The sequence below is a fragment of the Drosophila hydei genome, unplaced genomic scaffold (assembly GCF_003285905.1).
Source record: "Drosophila hydei strain 15085-1641.00,03,60 unplaced genomic scaffold, DhydRS2 tig00008119-arrow-pilon, whole genome shotgun sequence".
NCBI lineage: Eukaryota > Metazoa > Arthropoda > Insecta > Diptera > Drosophilidae > Drosophila > Drosophila hydei.
The window spans coordinates 3,105,465-3,120,698 of NW_022045830.1; the positions used below are offsets into that span (position 1 = coordinate 3,105,465).

Below are 15,234 nucleotides of genomic sequence, written 5' to 3' on the forward strand. Positions count from 1 at the left end.
TGTACCATTGCCACCCACACACACACGCACACACACATACAGACACACGTACGCGACACAAAGCCGTGTGCAAACTGAAATTATGCGTGAGGAATTTGTTGCTGGCGGGTGTCCCAAAATTAAATTACGCGTAACATCATTGCGGGTTCCCTTTTTGGGGTATTAATGAGCTTTGCGCTGTTTGATAGATCTCAGAGTCTTCTCGTGTGTGGGCGCCACAGCTGCACAGGTGTGCCGTCTAGCCTAAGCCGTGGCTTAAATCCCTGTCAATCATCAATCAGCTCTGAATTGACAACCTGCTTAGGCGCTTACAAGCAATATATTAAATCAATAATGTTTAACTGATTTAATGCGCCTTGACTAGGCTATAAATTTAATAACCTCTGCTAACAGTTTCATGGATAGTTTTCTTGCATCTTGACCAATCCAGGTCAACTATATAGATTTGAACACTGCAATTATCTCTATATATCCATACATCTATATATATATATATATATATATATATATTTATAAGTATATATATATATATCAATTGCAGGCTCTGGCATCGTCTGCGGTCAGGGCGCAGCTCGTTAGGCCATGAAGCAATCACCTCAGGCAGCTGGAATTCAGCGCTCTAACCACTGTCATTTGCTGGGATTGCCTTTAGAGTTTGCTGCCCCTGCCCCGCTGCTTGGCGTATATCTATTTGCAGTGACATCAATTGGCAGTTTAAATGCAAAAGATGAGGCCGCCATGAAATCGCAGCTAGACAAACGGATGGACGGACTAGGACTACGATTTGAAGTAAAACTGGGAGCAGAGCTCAGCGCTGTTGCCATCATCATCATTTCATTGTCGTCGTCGTCATTGTTGTTGCTGTTGTTGTCGGCGTCATCGTAGTTGTCGTTGTCGCTGTCGTCAATTTAGCATTAATATTCCCACTCACGTACTTGGTTGTGATTATGCGACTACGACTACGACTACGATGGCTACGATTGCGGTTAGGGTCAGGGTGTGGCGGGCTTTTAGAGTTGAGAAGTTGGAGGCGTGCACCCCATTTAGGGAGATCGGCAGTGTGGCCTGCCCAGTGGGGTGGTGGGTCTGTCGTGCGGTTTCGCTTCGTTTTTTGGCTTGCTTTGCGTGCCGTTGGCGTGACAGTTAAAAGGCAGCATTTTGTTGACATTTGTTGATGTTTAAGGAATCGAAGAAGGAGTCAAGTAATTGCAGCAACAACAACAGCCAAAGACAATTTAATATTGTGTTAATGACTTTGTCAATAGTCGTCGTGTTGTAACATTTAAAACTACACTTCAGAGCCAGCTGCCTGCACTTGTATATGTTTCCACATAATTGACTTTTTGCCTAACTCTCGTCTCTCGTCTCTCTCTCTCTCTTTCTCGCCCTTTACAGTTAGCACTGTTGCCGTAGAAGCCGTGCTGGGACGCACCGCATCCTTGCCGTGTGACATTGAGCCGGAGGCAAAGGACGATCGAGTCTATATGGTCCTGTGGTTCCGTGAGAGTGCAGGCAAACCACTTTACAGGTAAGTGCAAGCGCAAATGCCATTTAGACAGGTATTCAATTGTGAAAATAAAAGAAATAACAGAGTATGCTGTTAGAAAATATACGACTAGATGTTACCCGGTAAACAGATGAATGGTGTTTGTGAGGCAGAGCTTTTAGTGGACTCTAAACTAACTCAAATAATTTATTAATATTACATTTTTGCTTAGATTGATTACCTATTTAAAAAAAATATAACAATTAATTTAACTATAGAAATTTGGAATTAGTTTCTGAAATATTAAATAAATATCTTAACCAAATTAGTTACAGGGGAATCAATGTTCGACTCACACAAAACATTTCATTGCTGCCATTTATGATTCCATTACAGCCATTTTTAATGAGCATAGAGTAGAGGAGAGCTAATTCAATTTCAATAGGTTGACAACAAATATTAAAGTCTGTTTATGTGTGCCAGTTAAGTATGCCAGGTGTATGTGGTAAACCTTTAGCAAGTTGAGCCTTCACGTGGCCGTCACTTAAGGTAGGGGCTAGCTTTTGATTTATGTTGAGGACCTGGGCAACTGTTCAGCACGTGATGAGAAATGGCGCCAGTTCATAATTTTCAAATAATTTATTATTTTAATAACATCATCAATAGTAACTCAACTCGAGTGCCGGAGTCCCTGTGCCTAGGCCAGCAGCGTTGGCAGTGGGTCAAAAACAAAAGCGAGCCGGGGCCGGGGCGAGGCCAAACGCTGCGACGTGAACTCATATATTAGCCGCAGGGGCAAAAGCAAAGGCAAAGGACATCAATGGCAGCCAGGCCAGCAAAATAATAGCAGCCAAAGTGAAAACTGTTTTGGCGGCAACTTTGATTATTTTAGGGCATGAGCCGAGCCCGGTCTTGCTGAGGTGTGGTCTGTGTGTGTGTGTGTGTGTGTCCTTATGCTGCCGCTACTGCTGCTGCTTCTGCTTCTGCCGTTATTTATAGAGCGGACGAGCGCTGTGAGCGTGTGCTTAGGTTTAATATGTTGCACATTATAAGCAGACATCGATATCCTTTAGCCTTGTCAATTTTGCTTACATGTGTGCTTCCTTCGCCAATATGTTGCCAGTTGAGGACGAGGGGCCACGGGGCCATGGCGACCGACTCTAACAAGGGACAGGACTAGGAACGCACGTGTATATCAAGGACAAGCGCGAGCAGTTCACGAGCTGTTGCTGCTGCTGCTGCTGCTCTTACTGCTCCTGCGTCTCCTGCTGTTCCTGCTGCTCCATGTGTTTCGTGTTGTTGTTGTTGCTGCTGCTGCTGCTTCGTGCACTCAATTGGAAGCAATAAATTTCAGTGCTGCACAGACAATGGGACAGCATCAGCGAGTCACTGAGAAGGGGAGCCCGTGAGTGGAAAAAAATGTTTGCCAAAAACTAGGAAAATGTCGAAAACAATAATGTTGCAAAAATTTCCGACTTTATAACCAAAATATCCGAAAGTGATTCGAATTCGATTTCCCTTCCTTGAAAGCGAGCAGCAAACAGCAAAAAAAATACAACAAAAAATGCGGCCAAATAAATATAAGACAGTAAACAAGCAACAGTAACAGCAGCGACAACAACAAGACTAAGCCACAACGGGGACAACGATGGGCAGAGGGGCAGCCAGAGGGGAGCGCGTGGGCTGCTACAACTTGGGTTCTGCGGCATAAAATTGCCAGCGCTGCGTGAAATCGAAGGCAACTTAAGTTAAAAAGAAACGAAAGCCAAGAGCTAAGACCAAAAAGATGCCAAAATTGAAAGGCAGCAGGCGGGCCGGTATATGTATGAGTGTCATGTGTATGTGTGTGTGTGTGTGTGCCTGCCCGTGTGTGCGTTTTCCGTTTGCCACATTTTGTAAGGATGTCACAGCTTGCAGTCCGGAACCAAGCCTGAGCCTTACCTAGAGCCCTGTCTAGGGCTCTCGCTCTGCATTTGACAGCTTCGCACCAACGACAACAGCAACAACAACATTATCAGACATAACAACAACAAAAGCCGAGCCGAAAGGCAAAAATATTAAAAATTATAATGTTAAAATTTGCTTTGTTGTCTGGACCAGCTGAGCTGAGGATTTTTTGTTAGGGTTAGGCTACGTTTTATGCTTTGCCTTTTATACCACGGCAAAGCCTAAAGGGGCATATTGATATTGGGCTAAAATATGTAACAGGTAGGGGACTAACCGATAAGACTATAAAGTATAAAGTTTATAGCTCTACAGACTTCATATTTGCCACAAAGTTCCATCAGATTATAATTCTTTTTCATCAGCAATACTTGCCGAGGCAAAAAACTTCAACAGCTCGTCACTGGCTGCAGGGTATCTCCTAGTTGAGCACACTTAACACTAGAGCAATCTCCTGGTTTTCCCTTTTTATGGTCCATACCTTTGCTGGGATTTGTTTCTGGCGCGTTTTGACCCTTGAAATGCGATTTTCATCAGATTGTTTTTCTTTTTATTCATATATTTAACTGTTATGGATTGTTGCGATTGAGTTTCATTTGGCCGTTCGACAAGAGGTCAGGCAGCATTATTAAAATTAACATTTGCCGTTTGGAGGGCGTGACAGGCAGCTGTGGCAGGCATTTAGTTGCCGTCATGTCATGTCCAATATGGCAAGTCATCAATGGCTGCAAAGCGAAGCCAGCAGCAAAGCCGGAATAATAAACAAGAACAAAGGGCAAAGACAATGTTGGCCAGAGCTGTGGCCTCTCCGCTGCCAGCCATAAAAAAGAACGCATTGAGTATGGCCGCAATCAAGGTTAATTGATTTTTAAAGCCAGCGTGGTTCCCGGCCATCGGAATGGATGGAGCGGTACCGCTGGTGAGCGATGGGGCTTAAATAATGAAATTTGCTGCACTGCAAAACGGCACAACGACAGAACGGCAGCTGTGCGTGTCGGCCCAAACGGCTGTTGTGGCTGTCAAAAGGCAGCCATAATCCATGTTACGGCCCACGCTAACTGCCATAATCGTCAGCGTTGGCCACTGGCCCATAAATACAAATATACACATGTATACATAACGTCTATATATACATATACCTATATATAGTTCGCATGCAGACGGTGTGGCAATCGAAAGTGCATTCACTCCAGTCTCTGTCTGTGTGTGTGCCGTGCACTTGGCGCTCTACTTGAGAATCTGCCGGCCACAAAAGTAATAAACCACGAAATGGTATTCAAAATGGCTGGCAATAAAATCCACCAGCAGCCCGCAGGACTCGCCAACTTGGCCAAAAGTCGAGCCAATGGCAATTAACTCGAGTGCATTTTCGGGGGCTTTACGAGCGACGGCACAGCCAGCGGCAATTGCAACTGTGCCGCACTTGGCGCAAATTCCAGTTAGATGGGTTATTTAAAACTGTAATTAAGTCGCCGCATGTGTGTATATGTGTGTGTGTGTGTGTGTGTGCGTGTATGTGTGAACAACGGAAATGCACAGAGCGCATGCAAATCGATTTTCAGCCACTAAACTTTGACTCGGAATTAATGCATTTCATCTATTGCCGTTGCGACCACGAAATGCTTCCGACCTACTCCATTCAAATTTCCTAATGGACCTCTGTAGTCCCAACAAACGATGCTCCATTGTTTTACTTTTTTCTTACGCCTTGACGATCTTCCATCTTTAATTTGTGCTGAATAAACTAATAGCAAGATTAACTTTACTTTTGTAACTTTAAAAGACTTTGGAATGGAACTTAAGGGATACTCAGCAATAGATGATACATGTGTTGTTAGCTCGATTTGAGGAATGGCATACATTGAACTAAAATTTTAGCTGTGCTGATATATAAATAAAATACATAATAGTGCTCTGCTCAGAGCCTAGCTGAAGTCTGTGTAAAGTCTTGGATAGCTTGTTAGAGAGAAATATATAGTTTTTTTTAGTGGCTTATAGCTTTGAAATGTCAACACTGCTATATTTGACAACCTTTTGACCAGCAAATAGTTATCATTTATTAAGTTTAGCTTGACATTATTTTATAAATATATTCACATTATTTTATAAATATATATAAATTGCTAAAATGTATTATTAAAATAATAGTTCAATTCGTCGAACTTTTCGTGCACTTCGTCCACTTTATGGCACACATAATGATGAAGTCAATTGTTGACTGAATAAATAGAATTATTATATTTAAAATAAAGATTATATGCGCTGGAATTTATTGTTTGGTACGCATTATGTGCTGGCGAGCCATTGGTTCAAATGTTTTAAAAAACGATGATTGCGAAAATTCATATTCTAGATTGCATCTTATACCCGCCAGCTGTGATGATTACATGGCTAAGGTCATACTGAAACGTTATTGTAATTAATATTGGCCTTTAAAAAAGTATATTTAATTAATATTAAAAATATACTTATTTATTTTATTATAACATAAGCTTAGGTAACTCTAAAAAAACAGCCAATATGATTACCTGCTCAGAGCTTATCCAAAGTCTGCATCACAACGGATAGAGAGTTGGGCAGAACGATAGTTCTAAGTCTCCTTCGTAGCTTTCCACATTTTGTAGGCAAACTAAAATACGTAAGACATAGGTGGTAAAGTGGCTTATACACTTTGAACTCCGCTCTAGCTATAAAAATGGCAGCAATCTAACTTAAAATGGAATAGAAGTAAAAGCAAATAATTCAGCTAAACAAAGCCGAATACCGCTGAAAAACCTTTACAACAATATGAATTCATTTCTTTGGATCAGGCTAAACTTTGGCGAAAATCAACAACCAACAATAACAACAACTACAACAACAGGATCAACATGCGGGCCGAGAAAATGGGCAACGTAGCAAGATGAAAGTTTTATTTTGAATTTATTGCCGAATTTATTGGGCAACACTGCATAAATTTGAACTTGCCCATCATGGAGGACTTTACGTTTTATACATGTGTGTGTGTGTGTGCATGTGTGTGCGTGTTTGCGTATACTTTTTTTTTGTTCTTCGTTTTCATATATTCATATGCTACAAATTATATAGTAAAAGCAAAGAAGAAGAGTCAGCGAAAAGTAAACAAAACAAAAAACACCAGCGGCAACAATGTGCGGAATGATGCCAACAAATGTCAACACTGCGAGTGGCAAAATTTTGGGCTGGGGGTGGAAAAATTGGGGAAAAACTGTTGTTGGCAATAACAAAAGAAATTTACAGATATTACACAGCATGGCTCCATAATAATACCAATACACATGAAAGAAAGAAACAACAAAAAACAAAAGGGGCAGTAAAACCATTTGCATACGCATGTGTATGTGTGTGTGTGTGCATTGTGTATTGTGTATGAGGGCGTGAACAGCTCTTTTTTCACTCATATTTCTCGCCGCGATCTGCGTTTGTTTTACTGGTTTATTTTCTTCTTTCTGTCTTTTTTTCCTTAGCTGAAGCGAACCAATTTAAAATTTGTTGCGAGTTTTGCGAAGTTCCATTGCATACTTTTTGGCGCATCGGTTACAGTCGCTCTTAGTTTAGCTTTATCTTACGCCGCTTCTGCTTTCCGCTTCTTATTTTCTATAAACTTGATACGGGCTGCCAGACATGAGACCAAGCAATTGCCACCTGCCTAATATGCCAAAGAGAGAAGTTGCCAAAAAACATTTTCCCCTATACGCTGAGGGCCTTTGTATAGCGCCCTCATAGTTTACCGACTTTTGTCTGGCGCTGCATAATTGAAGTCAACAGTTTTTTTTGTTTTTTCTTTTTTTGGTAGCTGGGGTACATGTGTTTAAACTGTCGAGAAAAAAAATGCCATCAGGCACACGAAGCAGCCAGGATACGGGACAGGGACACGCTCTGACACATATTGTCATAAAATTATTCAATGGTTATTGTCAGCGTCATCACACACACCCACACACAGTCATATTTATATATGTGGAGTTAAAAGTTTTTGGACCCTTATTTCGTAACGTTGCCCTCGTACCCCCGCACAGCCCTTTTGCAATTTTTTTGAATAGCATTTCGTAAGCGTTGCCAAATAAAAAAGGCAAAAACATTAAATGGCAATATGAGAAGGCCCTTTATATATATACACACACACACACAACCACACATATTGGATTAAGGTAGGGAACGTGGCTACCAACATATGCGTTTAGAGCTTGGGCGTTGCCAGCAGAAGAGAAAAAGAAAACAAAACGTAATTACCAAGCCATGTCCAGAAGGTCTTCGAGGGATTTGCGCGCTCGTTTTGTTTAAATAACGTGGCTCATTCATTCGAGCAGAAGATAAAGTGCTACCAATTAACGCAAAATAAATAAAACTCAACTAATTGTTGCCAAAACCGGAGAGATTGCAAGAGAGAGAGAGAGAGAGAGGTAGAGACGGCGAGTAGGGGGAGCTACTGCAGACAAAAGAAATGAACGAGCATCAGTCTGAGCTGAGGTTGGACCTTAGGCAAACTCTTCAAAAAAAAAGAAGAAGAAAAAAATTGACAGACGCGCGGACGTCCGCCCACTCGGCCACATGGCCACAACCGACGACAGTCGACATTTCTGCAACTGCCACAATGTTGTCGTGTCTACGTTTTTCCTGCCAGCTCGACGCTTGGCCCACTTCTATTTTCCTTTCTCCTTTGGCCGCCATTTTCTTTACAATTTTTACTGCTCGAGCATTTTGGCAGAACGTTTTCTTTTACTTTTCTCTTCAAATTTTTTGTTGTTTATTTTCTTCTCCTCTTTTTTTTTTGCTCATTGTGCAAACTTGGCATTATTGTTTCCTAAGGCCAACAACGAAGAAAACACAACGTCAACAGCGCCTAGGCTGGGTCATGCCCAGTCAGGCCATACGACAGCAGAGGACAGTATTGCCTGTCGGGCGGTCTCTGCACTGGGCAATCCTCACCTTGCCTTATCGCTGCTGTTGTTCCCTTTTGTTGACTAGTCGGCGTTGTCTATTGTTTGCGTAGACGCCAAATTAAAATCAGCTGCGACAATCACAGCACACAAATGCTGCGTTCAAAACTACTTTGTATACCCTGTAAATTTCAAATTCATATTTGTGGCTAATACCAAGTTGTGCAAGGCTATGCAACAGGCAGCTGGAAACAAGTCCTTAATTTTTCACTCTTTTGACTTTCTCTCTCTCTCTTCGTCATTTCCTATTTATTTATCGAAGCCTTCGACTTACAGATCAGTCTCTGCCTTTCCTGGTCTATCTTCATCTCTCTCTCTCTCTTCCACTGTGTCTCTCGCTCTCTTCCGCTCTATCTCTATCTCTATCTCTATCTCTCTTCTATTTCTCTCCCTCTCTTTTTATCCCTTCCTCTCTAGTTTTCTCTTTTTTTGTGCTTTCTACTTATCACTCAATTTCGGTTTTTCTTTCTCCCGATCTTTCTGTTTCTCTCTCTCACTATTTATCTTTCCCTCTCTCTTTCTCTCTGCCTCTCCCTCGATCTTTCCCTCTCTCCTGTTCTCTCGCTCTGTGTTCCTTTCTTATCTATTCCTCATATATTTCCATTAGGGCTCTATAAATATTTAACTCCCTCTCCCACTCTTCATCATTCGGTGTCTCTCCCATCTCTGAATGTTAAAAAAAAATTCATCTCTCCACACCTTGTTTGAACATCCAATAAGCGCGTACCCTAACTCTCTTCCCCTCTCTTTTTAGCTAGAATAAATCCCAAACCAGACTAATATTTGCTTAGTAAAAACAGATCAACTCTTCGTCGATCAATTCGCAAACTCATTCTCACTCTAGTTATGTTTACAAATTTTTTGGTTAGGTTTAGAGTGCGTAAATCGCCTTTGTTTACATATTCGCGCATATATATTTAATTAAGCTAATTAGGGAACGTGCTCTGGGCGAGAAAGCGGCTTAAGCCCGGCTTTTGAGGGCGTAATTTATGCGCCGCATGGTTTACTGCATTTCAACAATAATTAGAACTGTCTGCCTGGTCAACACATGACGCGGTCTCAGCATAAGGTGTTGCCAAGGGCGTGGCCAAGTGGAAGGCGCACGGATGAGAGTTGGCAGCGGGGCAAAGAGAGCTCGTGATAAGCATAAGAAATATGAGCACCGGATATAAATTGTGTCAGCGGCAAAATGATAAAAAACCACTTAAAGGCGCAAACAATACTCTGCTGGCTGCCAGGGTGGTTGTCTGGCAGGCGAGCAGGCGGGCAGCCGGCACAATGACAAACCGCTCGACTAACCGCAAGCGCAGCAAAAGCAAGAGGGCAACAATAGCAACAACAGCAACACAAATAGCGACAACAGCGGAAACAACAAAAGGACATACAACTTGTGCTGTCTGTGTGTGTGCCGGGTGCTGTCTTTGCTTTTGCCAAGTCATTTGCGGCACTCGGTGCTGTTGGGGCTGTGTTGCCCAGCCGCTTGGACGGACATTAACAAATACAATAAAAAAAAGTAGAAGAAGCAGAAGAAAGTAAGAAAGCGCCAAAGATAGCACGTCAGGCTTTTTAATGCGCAAAATTGCAAACGTTTGCCTCTAGCTGCGGCGCGAAAATAATGCGAAACGGAAGAAATTAGTTGCGTGCAAATTTATGCTCAAAGGTTTCGGTCAGCCTGACCCCACAGGAAAAGGGTCATTCTGTAGACGCGTGAAATTTCAGACAACACCTCAACGCCCCTAAATGCCGCAGCCGCTTTTAAACATTTTCTAACGATCCCTTTTATTGGCCTAGCACTGCGACAGAGGCAATAAGTGGAGGAAGCTTGATGGCACCCTATCAGCCAGCAAGTGCCGCAGTTACAAAACGTTTAAATTGAAAAATGTGCCAAATTGCGGAGCAGGCTCTATAACGGGCTACAGTAAAGCCCCTTTAGCAGCATCACTTTTATTGATTCAGTTTTTCTATAAATTCATATATTACGTATACGCATATTCAGTTTTTTAACAGCTCGTTTTTTTTTTAATTTTAACGAATCAATAATATGCAAATAAAGAATTTCTTTATCCGTTTGTAAAAGCTTTTATTAACTTGCTGATATTTACCATTCGATCGATTTTTTTTTAATTCTTCATTATAAAGGAAATACATAATTCATATTTGCACAAAGTGTTATGAAAAAACATAGTAAAGCAAGAAAAAATTGCAGCGGAGTCTGAACGACTGCTAAATGCGCTTTTTATTTGGCATTAACAGATACTTTTTACACAACTATCATTTAGTTAAGGTGGCTTTTGGTCTTTGGAATTGGATTATGGAATTTAAAAAAAAAAATAAATAGTGTTGAAAAGCCTTTTTTTCTTTATCAAAAAACGATGGGAATTATTTTCTTTCGTTCCCAACTCTAGCAACTATTTTTTAAGAGTTGCACAGGTATTATAATATTATAAAGAAATATAATTTTAATATGAAGGAAGCTAGTGCATCGAAAATTTGTTGAGTTTAATATTCTTAAATGTGAATTTGTTAAACAAAATGGCTGTAAAGTTAAAAAAAAAAACATTTTTTATGTGTAATTATAAAATAAAAATATCGAACCTGTCCTATATAAAATATGCAGAAATATTTTAGCCAATTTCGCTAGCTTCCATAGAATGAAAGTTGAGTCTTTAGTCTTTAGCCTATAGTCGGTTCTTATTGATCGCTATCCATCGATAGCTTGACTTAAAAGTACGACAACATTAGCTTCGTCTTTAAGTTGCTATAAAACTGGGCCGTTGAGTATAAATGCATAAGTTATATTTCATGACAACATATATATATATATATATATATATATATATATATTTATTTATATATATATTTATATATATATATGTATATATTTATATATATATATATATTTTGATACCTCCCTCCCACACATTCTCTCTCAGAAACCAATTTACAGCTGATAGATACTAGCTGTTAGGATGATATTATGGTAGCAGTAGCTGCAACAGTCTCTCATTCAACTCATATACTAATGCCAAGGCAGATAGTTTTATCATAACACCATAAAAAAATGTATATATATATATGTATATATTTCATACATTTAATTCATAACTAATATATTTACTTTTTGCCTTTTGCCTTTTCTTTCATGTTCTGCAGCTTCGATGTGCGTGGTCGATCTTTCGAGAAGGCACTCTACTGGTCGGATACCAACTCGTTTGGGCCACGTGCTTATTTTGTTACCGGACAGCAGCCAGCGAAATTGTCTGTGGAAAATATACAGCTGGATGATGAGGGTGTAAGTACTATACGTCGCACATAAAGTGAGCTTACTCTGCCCGTTCGCCAAGTAAAGAGAGTATATGGGGTCTTTTGGTTAGCCATTTGTCCTCAACTGTTTGTCTGCTTGTTGAAGATCTGAAATATTTAAGATATATTTAGATTCTGGTCAGTGTAATTTATTTATTTTAAATCTCTTTTTTTTTGTGAACGAGTATGTCGCAGTCGGTTGCACTCGACTTGCTTTTGCCTTGCATTCAGCTCTAATGCAACACTTTATGTTGTTTTTGACTTTCGTCAACAGGTTTATCGCTGCCGCGTGGACTTTCAGAACTCGCCAACGCGCAATCATAGAATTAATTTAACGGTTATTGGTAAGCTAGCAGACTGCAACATAATGCGAAGGTATTAAAGAGCAACCTACGTACATTTTCCCCAGTTCCTCCGCATCAAATACTCGTGTACGATGCCTCGGGCCGAGATGTGGCTGGTGCTGTGGGTCCATTGCTTGAGGGCGATAATATTGTGTTGACATGTGAAGTGCGTGGCGGTAAGTAAATCATGATAAACGACACAGACGCGACACACACACAGACACGCGCGCATACTGTGTGACGCACACATGCACGGGCAGCTACTTAAATGTAGCACTCAGACAAAAGGCTATCAGGCAAGGATGACAAGCAATGCCACACGCAACATTGCCCCATGTTGCCCGGCCGTGAGTCTATTTAAAGAATTAAAGATGTGGCACAGCAGATAGGCGCTCGCACACGCTGGCCCTGAGCCCAGAGCCGGGTCTGAGACCCAGTCGAAGCATTGCCTAAGTCATCGTAAATAATAAAAATAAATGTATATCAGTGTCTGCGGTGACAGTGTCGACGAGGCCGAACCAACCAACTAGACAGCCGGCTGTCCGACTGGCCAGAACCTTAACGTCTGCTACGGCAGCAAATGCGGCGGCGGCTTCGGCTGCGGCTGATGTTGCGGCTGATGCTGTGGTGTCTGCTGCTACTGCTGCTGCTGCTGCGGCTGTCATTGCCACTTTTCTTTGAAAAATGCAACAATTTTCAGCGTCTGGCTTTTGTCGCAGCGTATGACCTGTAGGCATATGCGGCATCGTAAATCTTTAAAAAGGTCCCCAAGGTGAAGCAACTGTGCGTCCAACTTTTCACTTTTTTTACGTACTCTGTTTGAGAGCAAGTGTGAAAAATTTGTACAAGTTGCACGCTTCGCTAAAGCTGCTCCACTCGGGCTCCAGTTGAACGTTTGCCGCTTGGCTGGCTGCCCCTGACACGACCATTATAAATCATTAACTTTGTGACAACAATATTTTCGGGGCGAGCAGACGAAATGCAGACTGAAATTTTACAGTTGCCCGGGGGGATATTTGCTTAAAGGGCGCATAGTCCCATTTGGACTTGATTTCAAGCAAAGCTAATGAAGATGCTGGTTCGGAGCACTGCAATTTAATCAATTTGCCAATTTAATCAACTGGCATTGCGCATACGCCCCATACGGCAGCTGAGACCTAACGATTGGTTTTGCTTTAATGATTTTCGTTAGCTGCATTTACAACCTACACAAAGCGAAAATATGTTGATTGTTATAATGTATATAATTAAATCGAATATCGAACTATATAATGCATATATCGTCTAAAATATGGGAGTTCAATATGAACATTTGACAATTGAGGCACGAGCTTAGCTATGTCAAGCTATTTGCTAGATTTTGGCACAGTTTCCGTGTTTGATTGGAGTGCCAAAAGCTGTGTGGTTTTGCTGTCAGTGTAGCCACAGCAGCAGTGCCTTTCCAATTCTTGCTTTGAACTACTCAAATAGTTGGCTACGGCTTTGTGCAACTGAATGTAACACGCAGCGAGCTCCATCAACAGTTTCTGCTCCTGCTGCAGTTTACGTGCGGCACTCTGCATGCAAAGGATTTTGCTTCAGCTTTGGCATTTGCTACCATGCGGTTTGTTTTGGTTTTGGCAATGCGTCACGTACTCAAACGCGCCAGCTGCTTTGATTAGCCGCAGCGCAGACGGGTGGAGCAGAGGTACGTAGGGCAGGGCAAGCTAAGTAGCTGGCAAGGACTCGCCGACAACTCCGACGACATTTACTATTTTGACACCTGCTGGGCTGGGCTGGGCTGGGCTGTGCGACTCGTCGCCTTGACGCTAGCTGACTGCGGCAATACGACTGTGATTTGTATGCAACATTTTGTTGCCAGCCAGGCGCAGCTGGCAGCCAGCAAATGCATATTTCATTCTGCACCTGCCACCGCTGAGCGCTTACCCAAATTAACTAATATTTGCTGGCAGGCGCCACATGCTGGCTGAGCATAGGGAGCTGTGGAGAGTCGAGCTTAAGCGCATGCAAATCTTGATGCGGTTTTTATGGCTGGCGCACACTAATCATAGCCCCGCTGGGCGCACCATAAACGCCAAATGCCAAATTGCTTTATCAACTTTATTAACTTCGACTAATAGCAATTAATACCAGCAATAAAAAGCTAATCTAAGCGCACGCATAAAAACCCGATCTCCACACAGTGGAGCCCAACAAATTTTATGACCGGGCGGCTATGCATAATTTTTGGTGGTGCGTCCAGCTGAACCACCATGCAGAGCCACCATACAGCAGCCAACCAATTGTCGACAACCTTAAGTATGGCTTAGCAACGCGCTGTCTTCATTACTGACAGGATTACCGGGTGACGGGGCGGGGAGGTACTGAATGTGGTGAGGCATGGGAGATTGGTCACATGTATGCATGAAAGAGAAAGAGAGAGGAAGAGGGAGTATAATGCGAGCAGCTAAATGCCACAAGGCAACTGTTATTTGTCTATTATCCCTGCATACTTTTCGTGCCACATTCATGGCCATTGTATGTGTGTCCTGTCTTGACTTGGCTTATTGTCGCCAATGTCCTCGCTGCGTATCCTTTGCAATCAGCAAACATTTGGGCACCAAATTCCCCACACACACACGCACACATACACACACTCACTCAACTATCAGCTACTTGCTGCTTGCCACTTGCCTCCGCTTGCCACTCGAATCTCGCTCGTCTGCTTGTTGCTATTGTTGCTCATTTCCGCCACATTCACTTGGCTGACTTAATGGCCAAGCTGCAGTCAGTGGCAGCCCCTACACCCAGTCCCCTTTCTCAAGCAAACGTTTCGAGGCACTTAAACGGATTAAAAATATTTTGTGCATTTGATATGTGAGCCAACGGATGAAATGCTTTTACCGAACGTCTACAGACCCAGAGAGAAGCGCAGGGGGGAAAGGTTGAAGAATTTCGATTACTTTCGCCAATGAAAGAGAGAGTGAAATTAAAGGAAACAGATATTTTGCTAGATAATATAAAAGCTTACTGCAAACATATCCGCTGCGTCTACACTAATTATATCCATAAAATTATATTTAATACTATCTGACTTGTTCAATGTCAATCAGGAATTAATGGAATTAATGAAGATTAGAAAATACTTATATCAACTAACTATGATAGAAATCATTTTAGTTATGGCATTCTCATAATTCATATACATAGATATCTATAT

General features: G+C 41.8%; 1 protein-coding gene across 1 annotated transcript in view; it reads left to right on the forward strand.

The window, feature by feature from the left end:
* The window catches only part of LOC111594514, a 73,918-nt gene that overhangs the window by 35,648 nt on the left and 23,036 nt on the right, over positions 1-15,234 (forward strand). Inside the window, exons 2-5 of the mRNA XM_030224824.1 lie at positions 1,396-1,528; positions 11,542-11,680; positions 11,966-12,035; positions 12,101-12,211. Coding sequence (XP_030080684.1) covers positions 1,396-1,528; positions 11,542-11,680; positions 11,966-12,035; positions 12,101-12,211 — 453 coding nt within the window. The remainder of the gene's footprint in view (positions 1-1,395; positions 1,529-11,541; positions 11,681-11,965; positions 12,036-12,100; positions 12,212-15,234) is intronic.